Here is an 11,796-nt window from a genome sequence, read left to right as displayed (position 1 = left end):
TCCTGTGTCCTTTACGTGAGAAGTATAAAGAATTTAATCAGAGTGGTGTGAAGACATTTAGCCCCTTTCTACGTCAGACATAGAAGACACTTGTAACGGAAAATGGCTGTGTTCGCATGGGGACCCATTTCATGATAAGGAGTGAATTGATGTCATTGCTTTCTTGTTTGTGTGCGTTATTGCATATATATGTCTATTACACAAAAAGTTGCGACTTTAAGTATGCACCAAAAGAATCACGTACTCTTTCCTAGGTTTTAAGATTGCATTTTGAAATACAGAAACAATAATCAACTGAAGTGTTCTGCAGAAAGTTTACAGGTACAAATGTACAACTGCGACATCTGATACAGACACCGGGGGTAAACTCAGATTATTGGGGTGAGATTAATATTCGCAGAAGCAGACAGACTGACAGTTTGACTGACAGTCATATTGACAGATAGACTGACAGATAGACTGACAGACAGACTGACAGATAGACTGACAGACAGACTGACAGATAGACTGACAGATAGACTGACAGATAGACTCACAGATAGACTGACAGATAGACTGACAGATAGACTGACAGATAGACTGACAGATTGACTGACAGATTGACAGACAGATTGATACACACACACACACACACACACACACACACACACATACACACACATACACACACACACACACACACACAGTGTTTTCATAGTTTCCTATGACCTTTTGAATGACGTCTCGGAAAGCTGGTTTTGCAAAAAGCAATCGCTCACACCGGGATAACAACAATGCTCTTTGTGAAACACAAGAGGCATGAATGTAGGCGAGACCTGACAATCGAAGGACAAAAATATTAAACTTTTTGCCTTTAACTCATAGCTTGAAAAGTTGATGGATGGGGAATACGTACACACATAGCCTATACATCATTCTCTATACACCGCATTCATTTCTTAATAAAAATGGATCGTCACACATGGCCTAATCGCATTATAATGTATATGACGCGGCATTATATAAAACCAAGTAGCCTTTTGATGCCATGAAGTTCGCGGTGAACCAAGTTCGCTGCATTTTCTGAACGCAGATTGTGATATTCATGCATCGTACGTGTCATTGCCTTTCTCCCTATTTGTCGCCCTTAAATAAGCAACTGGAATGAATTGAAATCAGGTCTGAAACAGAGTTTTGAGTATGTAAATTTAGATTGAAAGCGTAATTAACAACCTGGACAAAATATTATTCTGCTGATGCTTTGCCGGTGTAACACGAGAAAATTACTCCCACGAGATTTTTTAATCCGGAGTAAAAATTTCGTACGAAAATGTTACTCCCTTTACGAAAAAGAGTACTCCCCCATTACACGAGAAAATTACTCTCCACGACAGGTGAGTTCCGAGTAAACGTTTCGTACAATAATGTTACTCCCCTGACGAATAAATAACAAATAAATTACTTCACCCTAACACGAGCAATTTAACTTCCCATGCCAGGTGTACGAAATGTTTACTCCCTTGTCCCCCGTTAGTCTTGGTGGTGGAAGGGGTGGAAGGGGTGGAGGGAGGGTAGCTCGACATTCGTTTGCGCGAGATCACACATTAAATTGCAATTGGCATTATCCCATCGCCCGCATCCCATTTTCGCGTACGATATTTTTACTGGAAGTACACAAAATGGGGAGTACAAATTTCGTGGAGGGAGTAATTGTTTCGTGCCTTGGGGAGTTCTTTTCTCGTACGAAAGGTGTACTCGGAGTAAGAATTTCGTACGAAATTTTTACTCCGGAGTAAATTTTTCGTGGAGTAAACATTTCGTGTTACACCGGCAATGCTTTTGACCAGAAAAAGTCGGTAACATCCTGGACAGAAGTATATATATATATATATATATATATATCGGCAACAGTCTCATGCCATCTCACTGGCCATAAGGTCAATGGCTGTTCTCGCTCTCCTCCGTGCTTCTGTCATTGTGGTTTTGGTGTGTTCCGTATGGTTTTTTGGTGTTTATACCTTTGGTTTGAATTTAACAAGAAATACCCCAAAGTGAAATGATTATGTATCTGAAATGTCTGTGACTGTATGTCTTGGATTGGGGTGCAAAGGAGAGCTGCTGTGATGGATCTAGAATATCTAGGCCTTACACGAATGATTCCATCAGCTCTTCTCCAAACAGCTGGTTCGTCGCGATATAACCTTCGTGGTTGAAAACGACGTTAAACACCAAATAAAGAAAGAAAGAAAGAAACAGCTGGTCAACGCCCAATTCCCAAACGTCTTCTTTCCTTCTCTTTTACCTTGCACTTCACACCCCCGCGCTTAGAAGAATCTAAGTTATCCCCCCCCCCCCCCCCAGTGAGCGTTTTGTGTCTGTTTCAAAGGCGGGGTGGTTGCACCCTGTTTTCAGAAGCACGATTAATAACTCCTTTTTGATATTTATAGATCTACACATTACGTGTAGCCCAACCCTACTAATTTAAACTTAAATGTCCCCGTCCTTTCCGCGAACACTATACCATGTTCACCACCAGAGCACTATACCATGTTCACCACCAGAACACTATACCATGTTCACCACCAGAACACTATACCATGTTCACCACCAGAACACTATACCATGTTCACCACCAGAACACTATACCATGTTCACCACCAGAACACTATACCATGTTCACCACCAGAACACTATACCATGTTCACCACCAGAACACTATACCATGTTCACCACCAGAACACTATACCATGTTCACCACCAGAACACTATACCATGTTCACCACCAGAACACTATACCATGTTCACCACCAGAACACTATACCATGTTCACCACCAGAACACTATACCATGTTCACCACCAGAACACTATACCATGTTCACCACCAGAACACTATACCATGTTCACCACCAGAACACTATACCATGTTCACCACCAGAACACTATACCATGTTCACCACCAGAACACTATACCATGTTCACCACCAGAACACTATACCATGTTCACCACCAGAACACTATACCATGTTCACCACCAGAGATGTGCCCAGGCTTGCACTCGAGCATAATACTAGGAGCATACCTTCATCCAAGCATTATAATAGGAGCCTACCTTCACCCAAGCATAATAATAAGAGCCTACCTTCATCCAAGCATTATAATAGGAGCCTACCTTCACCCAAGCATAATAATAAGAGCCTACCTTCATCCAAGCATTATATTTTCTTTCTTTCTTTTCTTTATTTGGTGTTTAACGTCGTTTTCAACCACGAAGGTTATATCGCGACGAAGCATTATACTAGGAGCCTACCTTCATCCAAGCATTATAATAGGAGCCTACCTTCATCCAAGCATAATCGTAAGAGCATTCTTTCACTTGAACAATAATAATCAGAGCATTCCTTCTATTCTTTTACTGTATACCAAAAAACCAAAACAAAACAAAACAGTATGGCAGCGTTTCTGTGCATGGTTGAGATTTGCTGTGCGATGAATTGACTCGGCAAATTGACATAGGTGTCACTTTCAAACTGATCACAGGAAACATCCAGGCTTTTGATTTTTGGCATGTGCTTTTTATATTTAGTCAAGTTTTGACAAAATATTTTAACATCGAGGGGGAATCGAAACGAGGGTCGTGGTGTATGTGCGTGTGTCTGTGTGTCTGTGTGTCTGTGTGTGTGTGTAGAGCGATTCAGACTAAACTACTGGACCGATCTTTATGAAATTTGACATGAGAGTTCCTGGGTATGAAATCCCCGAACGTTTTTTTCATTTTTTTGATAAATGTCTTTGATGACGTCATATCCGGCTTTTCGTGAAAGTTGAGGCGGCACTGTCACGCCCTCATTTTTCAACCAAATTGGTTGAAATTTTGGTCAAGTAATCTTCGACGAAGCCCGGACTTCGGTATTGCATTTCAGCTTGGTGGCTTAAAAATTAATTAATGACTTTGGTCATTAAAAATCTGAAAATTGTAAAAAAAAATAAAAATTTATAAAACGATCCAAATTTACGTTTATCTTATTCTTCATCATTTGCTGATTCCAAAAACATATAAATATGTTATATTCGGATTAAAAACAAGCTCTGAAAATTAAATATATAAAAATTATTATCAATTTTTTTTTTTCGAAATCAATTTAAAAACACTTTCATCTTATTCCTGATTCCAAAAACATATATATATAATATGTTTGGATTAAAAACACGCCCAGAAAGTTAAAACGAAGAGAGGTACAGAAAAGCGTGCTAACCTTCTCAGCGCAACGAATACCCCGCTCTTCTTGTCAATTCCACGGGCACTGCCTTTGCCACGGGCGGTGGAGTGACGATGCTACGAGTATACGGTCTTGCTGCGTTGCGTTGCGTTCAGTTTCATTCTGTGAGTTCGACAGCTACTTGACTAAATATTGTATTTTCGCTTTACGCGACTTGTTTGTTTGTTTTGCCAAGCACATCATTGTTATGAATAACATGCATCCGTCCACTCACAATATATTTTCTTTCATCCTTCAACATTTACCACTCAAAAAAATCTATGGCATGGGCTTAGTTATAGGTTTAACAGGGGCGGATCAGTTGATTTGTAAGGGGGGGGGGGGGTGCACTTTGAATCGAAAGTGAATGTGATGGGCGCGAAGCGCCCGAATTTGCTAGGGGGGTCCGGGGGCATGCCCCCCCCGGAAAATTGTTTTGCCCAAAGAAGCAAAATGGTGCCATCTGGTGCCATTTGAACTTAGAAATGGTCAAATATAGAATCAGCTTTCCAATGTTTTTTTGTTGTTGTTTTTTTTGCTGGAGGGGGGTGCACCTGCACCATGTGCACCCCCCCCCCCCCCCTCGTCCGCCCCTGTTTAAGGAAGTTGATATCCCGTGTTGGCCTGTGGTGGTAAACGTGATCTCTGACATGAAAGGATTGTGCAAGTCTGTAATCTACCACCGCTTTCAAACAAAGAGAGAGGAACGTGCTGGGCTGCAAAATACGCCCGTCTGTTCCAAGACAGTCTAGTATTTTGTGCCGGTAAAAAAAATAAAAATTTGAAAACAAATCGTATACGTGTACATTCATTATTGCGAAATTTATGAAGGCGTGGCAGATGTAGTCCTGACAGGAAATGGTTTGGGACTTCGTTTACTGTATACATTGAAATAATTTTCCGATTTGTTTGTTTGTTTGTTTGTTTGCTTAACGCCCAGCCGACCACGAAGGGCCATATCAGGGCGGTGCTGCTTTGACATATAACGTGCGCCACACACAAGACAGAAGTCGCAGCACAGGCTTCATGTCTCACCCAGTCACATTATTCTGACACCGGACCAACCAGTCCTAGCACTAACCCCATAATGCCAGACGCCAGGCGGAGCAGCCACTAGATTGCCAATTTTAAAGTCTTAGGTATGACCCGGCCGGGGTTCGAACCCACGACCTCCCGATCACGGGGCGGACGCCTTACCACTGGGCCAACCGTGCTTCCGATTTGCTTTGTTGCTCCATCGATACAGTAATTTGTCTTACGTATTTGAAATTTTTTGATCACGTACAGAAATGTTGTACTGTAGTGTAAACCCTACGTGCAAAGTAGTCATGTATTTTCCTTTCTGTAATTCTGAAACGCTCCTGAATCAACGGCAGTGGTATTATTTACAAAAAAACTTAATCACCCAGAAGGTGATGTACAGTATAGTCAGGCAGCTTAAAATTAGAGCCCTACAGCGTTGAGTAAACACAGACTTTGCTGTTTTTTCACTGATTAATAAGAAACAAAATACACATTTCAAACAAAACTTCTATTGTTTGCGCGGACGCTTCAGGTGTGCCTATTTGCTGCTGAAGATGAACAACAAAATCAACGTCAAAAGTCCGCCGGCATTTTTCTGGCTTTATTGCGCTCCCCATCGGCGTGTTTATCTGCTGTAGCAGATATAATATGCATCCTGACCTCAGGTCAAATAGAGTTCGGCTCATTCTATCCCTGACAGAATGCCTTGGTTTTCCTTGTCTGGCGAGGAAATCGATTTTTTTTTGATTTTTTACATATTTAGATCTTTTTGTAAAGTGTTATGGATTCGCGATCGTCAATAATGATTTTTCATGGTGTTGTGTAATTTTTAAATTACAAAGGAATTGATATGTAAGACAGTTTCAAGCGAGCTATTTTTCACGGCTGTATTTACTGTGCAAACAACTCTAAATATGGCATAAGTGTCACGTGATAATCAACCGTTTTTTTGACAGTGACGCAACCATATATCACGGTCTCCTTCCGGCAGCAGTCCCAACATTTCGACTTGTTTTGACCTTAGAACGATGTCTTTATCATAACTGTGAAGAACAGAACGGAGATCACTGTCGAAGTCGGCCTATCTGCAATCATTTTCGTCTCGCGAACACTGCTCGTGAACAACATATGGGAGATCACTCTGTATTCTTGTTTTCGGATAGATTAGCGTAGGACTTTCGCGTCCGGTCAGATAGACAACTGGCGATAGCCGTGGAGCGAGGATTATCAGAATGATATAATACGTGCACTCGTTTCAGCTCATCTTTGCGCTGGATATTCGAAGCAATGCGCAGTTGTATCTGCAAATAATGATGACTGTCTCCTATTTATGTTTTACAATTAAAGATATTACCACAGCAGTTCATCCAAGACCTGAAACATGGTAAGGTAAATGTCGTCCAGAGGCGATGCTGGTTCTGAAGGAATCTACTTCATGAATAGCCATATATATATATATATATACGACTTGTGTCTGTCTGTCTGTCTGTGTCTTCGCGATGCACGGCCAAAGTTCTCGATGGATCTGTTTCAAATTTGGTGAGCATATTCAGGTACACCCGGGACACAACCTGGTCGATGAGATATTTCAACACGTGCTCTCAGCGCGCAGCACTGTGCGCGCTGAACCGATTTTTTGTTTGTTTGTCTGGATCCACTACCAGTAACTCTTCCTTACCTTCTCCAGTGTTTTCAGCCGCGATTATCTCCCTTCCTCCGTGTGGCGTCAATCCATATTCCCGTTACTACGTTAAAGCCGGGTCCCAGGCGCAGCCTGGTATTCGGCTCTACTTCTTCCCGGCGAAGCAAGTACCCGGCGAAGCGGGTAATCATCTAGTATCTATATATATATATATATATATATATATACTAGATGATTACCCGCTTCACCGGGTACCGGCTTCGCCGGGAAGAAGTAGAGCCGAATACCAGGCTGCGCCTGGGACCCGGCTCTGCCGGGAGTACGCCGGCTGCGCCGGCGCACGAAGGAAAGGAGATAAACGCGCAAAACACTGGAGACCTTCTAAAAATAGTAACGTGCAGTGACCTTCTAAAAATAGTAACGTAGTAACGGGAATATGGATTGACGCCACACGGAGGAAGGGAGATAATCGCGGCTGAAAACGCTGGAGAAGATAAGGAAGAGTTACTGGTAGTGGATCCCGACAAACAAAAACAAAACTAAAATCGGTTCAGCGCGAACAGCGCTGCGCGCTGAGAGCACGTGTTGAAATATCTCATCGATGAGGTTGTGTCCGGGGTGTAGCTGAATACGGTGTCCAAATTTGAAAAAGATCCACCGAGAACTTTGGCCGTGCATCGCGAACAGACAGACAGACAGACCGACAGACACTAGTCGTATATATATATAGATAAGATATGCACCCTTCTCCTGTTTGTTTATCTGTTCGTTCGTTTGGTCACTAACGGGCCAGGGCTAATTTCTGATACTGATGAGAGGGCTAGTATCGAATACAGTGTATCTATTAACACAGAAAAGGTTAAAAGATTACGATATTATTACTCCAGGCGCCTGTGAATGTCGAAGCAATCTCATCCGCAATCGGGTTTAATCGCCAGACTGTCTGCAGGATTAAACATGCAAAAGAATAACAAAGTCTTTGTTTTGAAAGCGAGACGACACCTAGACTAGTACTGGACAGACCAGACCTATACATTATGGTGTGCGAGACAGGAATGATGAGGCAAGGGCTGGACATTGGTCATTATGTTTGTACGTGTCCAGGTTGACTTCTGTGAAATATCTGACGTGCCACGGGTTAGACAAAAGCTGTCGCAAGCGATAGATTTTAACCGCATGAGTTTAAGCTGCACTGACTTTGGTTTCATTGTGTTGAAGGAATGGGGAACTCACAGGCTGATATGAGAATCCTAAAGCCATGCGTCGCACACGAAAGTTTTGCATTTATAAATAATCACTCTTGCAGTTGTACGGGTTATAAATAGAGAGATATCGACTCAAAGCACCTACGAAGAAATACTCACTCTTGCCTGTTTATCTTGTTTACTTTTGTACCAGTCAAGGGTCACATTTTCTCTTTAAATTTATGTCACATCACCTAACTTCTTGGCTGAAACACAATATTAGTCAACAATGACACATTTTCGTTAAAAAAAATTATATCACATTTGACAGTGTTAGCACAGGTAAGTTGCTCTATTTTTTTTGAGACCAAGGTGCGGGGGAGACTTGTCTAGCAAGTTTGACTTACATATCAGATTTCTCTTTAGCAATAACCGACACACCTGTTCTGATAGAGGTAAAGCGTGTTACTTAAACGACATCAACATGTATGTTTGAATTTTTCTCATCACAACTAAAGTGATGACACATGCACATTTTTTTTGTAGGCTGTATCACTCGTCACCTGTTGGTAAATGTGGCTCGTTATTAACGTTTGTGGAACAATTCTGGCCAGCTCAATTCTACGAGGTTTCGAAGTACAGTGTTCACAGAAGGGATGTGTGTGTGTGTGTGTGTGTGTGTGTGTGTGTGTGTGTGTGTGTGTGTGTTTGTGTGTGTGTGTGTGTGTACGTGTGTGTGTGTGTCAGTGTACGTGTGTGTGTGTGTGTGTGTGTGTGTGTGTGTGTGAGTGTAAGTGTGTGTGTGTGAGTGTAAGTATGAGTGTGTGAGTGTAAGTGTGAGTGTGTGAGTGTAAGTGTGTGTGTGTGTGAGTGCGTGCGTGCGTGCGTGCGTGAGCACGGTCTGTCTGTCTGTCTGTCTGTCTGTCTGTTAACAAGTGTGCTTGAGTCTCGCATAAAGCTGCGTGATGTGAGCGGCAAATAATCAGCTCCAGTGCCGTGCACAGGTTCTATACAATTGCACCTATACCTGCAAACGGAAGAGAGTTATACCGAGGAACAAAGCACGATCACCATTAACCAATACTTCTTTCAAGAATTCGACAGAAAGAAAGATCAGAGACCAGAGTACGATCAGCAATAAACAAAACATCGTTTCGAGAATTCGACAGCAAAGAAATATTTGAGAACAGTGCACGATCAGTAATGACAAATGCATCCATGGCAGAAATTCGACATTGTTGACTGGCTTAGATTCTTGCTTAGCGAGAGGGAAAGAATTTCAGGAGCTAAGTTCATTGTCTGTTTCATAAGTGTGTGTCTGTCTGTTCACTTTAGGCTACAGATCCTTGGGTGGAAGTATTTTTTTTTTTTTTATTAAGGAGATTTCTATAGCGCATAACTAAAAGCACTATGCGCTTTACCGTGAAAGTACCGTGAAAACAACGTTTTGTTTCGTCAAACATAAAACGTTCTGGTAACTTAACATTCTTCTGTTTCGATTCTGCATTTTGGAATGTTAGTCGTCCATCTGTTTTGGATTTCAATAATTCGAAAGCAAAACATATGAGAAACAAAAGTACTCCCCGGCAATAACCAATACAGCTATTAATCCAGGATTAGACATCAAGAAATACTACAGAAAAAACACGAGTTTGACAGAATTCGACAGCAACAGGTATCACTGTGCAAGACACGATCACCAATAAGCAATCCATCTATTGCAGAGTTCGCAGCAAGAAATGTTGAAGGAACAGGCATGAGCACGGCCACTATTATTCATCAAGTCCCGAAGGCGCTAATATCGATCAGTGGTAAGATGGCTTGCACAGACCACATCGTCTAAATCATTCAGTCAAGAATGATTTTGATCGTCTAGACAAATACGTAGGAGTCGAATAGGTATAGGGATAGACATTCTGGCCTGTAGGCAGGCTTGTTCTAACAACAACAACAATAACAAAATATGAGGCTAGCATCGCAGACAGGGAAATCAGCAGACGGGCAGACGAGCAGACCGACAGACATACAGACGGGCAGACAGACAGACAGACAGACCGACCGACAGACAGACATACAGACATACAGACAGACGGGTAGACAGACAGGCAGACAGACAAACACCCAAACACTGACATAAAAAACATACTGTCACACAGAGTCGAAAAACAAGCAAACTTTGTGAGTAACCCTGGGAAGAAGTACACACAGATGGACAAAACGGCAGACGAATGGACAGACCAGAATAAACACTTGACCTTACTGAAGAAATACTGAAAATACAGATCTACAGACGGGTGGAAAAACATACAGACAGTGTAAGCAAGCGAAGTCCTCGTAGATATATATATATATATATGACATTTTTTTTAAATTTCATCAGCAGGGCAGTTACACAGATACATGTGTTCGAGTACAAAACATTTCGCGACAAACAGTGTCAACATGCACATCTTCCTCATATGCCTTACAAACTTCATCAACACTGGTAGTTATCCAGTAAACAGACATACACACAAGCACGAGGAAAAACAACGTAGACAGACAGTGCAAGCAAAAGGCATAGCTTGCTCGTTTACATCCCTGTGAAAACTTCATCAACAGGTAGTAAATCAGTGATACCGACACACACTCGAGCACAACAAGCACAGTAACGACAAACACTTTTAACAGTATCAGGAAAATCAGCCTTACAACAATTTTTTTTAACAATTTACTCATCAGTATCCAAAACATTTTCAGCGCACATCATATTGACGAACATGACTTACCTGTGAATGAACTCCTGCCAGTGCTAACAGCACGACCACAAATGTTCGACACATAGTCACAGACAATGCCATGTTTGGTCGAATCAACAGTCGAAAGGTAAATTCCGCAGCACCTGCGGCCGCAGCGCTCGGTTGAAAGTGCCGCTTACTGAAGAACCGATACCCAGCAAGCCTAAGTTGCACTCCAAGGCTTGAAATACTTTGTGGGCGAGATGTCAACACAATTCGTCAATCTTTTAACGAGGGAAGTGATTGTAGACACACTATGCAGATGAAAACACACGTACACAGTTGGAACGCACAAGCGCATACACACACGTGCGTTGTTAAATTCCGTTACATGTCAGACACGCGTTTTTAACCTGAAGAAGACCGCGGACAAATCCTTCACACGTACCAATACGGCATCACAAGCCGCAAAGTCGGTCTCCCTCCACACACAGTATAGAAACACGGAACCGAAAATGAGAACCACCACACCCTTTTAAAAACCTCACACCCTTTCTACCTCAAGTCATGATGCAACTGAAAACCGAGCAATCGACAGTGTCTACAGGAAAGCCACAGAAGCCCTGCAACACTACAGGCGCCGTAGCGTGACCGTGACAGAAAGTGAGGGAAAAGCGTGACCAAGGGACCGTTTGGCTCAGTGGTCACGGGTGAAGTAAGCACCAATCTCCGTCAGGGGTGGGGTGCGCTGAGGTGCGTGTGTGTAAGGGAGGGGGGGGGGGGGGGAGAGAGAAAGAGGTAGGGCGGGAAGTCCGCCGCACCCGAGCATGCGGCCAGACAGTAAGAAGCAGAGAAAACGTGGAACGTCACAACAGTCAGTGTCCCCGCCCTAGCTGTTCTGTCTGTCGGTGAGGCGTTTACTTCTGTGTGTGGTTCGTCCGGTACCCGCCCTTGCCTTGGTCCATAGGCGCTTGATAGCAGTTTGTTTATACTT

The 11,796-nt window shown here is 42.6% G+C and overlaps 1 protein-coding gene across 1 annotated transcript in view; it reads right to left on the bottom strand.

The window, feature by feature from the left end:
* The window catches only part of LOC138954951 (CUB and sushi domain-containing protein 3-like), a 78,104-nt gene extending 66,587 nt beyond the window's left edge, over positions 1–11,517 (bottom strand). Inside the window, exon 1 of the mRNA XM_070326690.1 lies at positions 10,854–11,517. Coding sequence (XP_070182791.1) covers positions 10,854–10,925 — 72 coding nt within the window. The 5' untranslated portion in view covers positions 10,926–11,517. The remainder of the gene's footprint in view (positions 1–10,853) is intronic.
* Between the last annotated feature and the right edge of the window lie 279 nt (positions 11,518–11,796).

This window comes from Littorina saxatilis, linkage group LG2 (assembly GCF_037325665.1).
Source record: "Littorina saxatilis isolate snail1 linkage group LG2, US_GU_Lsax_2.0, whole genome shotgun sequence".
Lineage (NCBI taxonomy): Eukaryota > Metazoa > Mollusca > Gastropoda > Littorinimorpha > Littorinidae > Littorina > Littorina saxatilis.
This window is presented reverse-complemented; position numbering and strand designations above follow the sequence as displayed.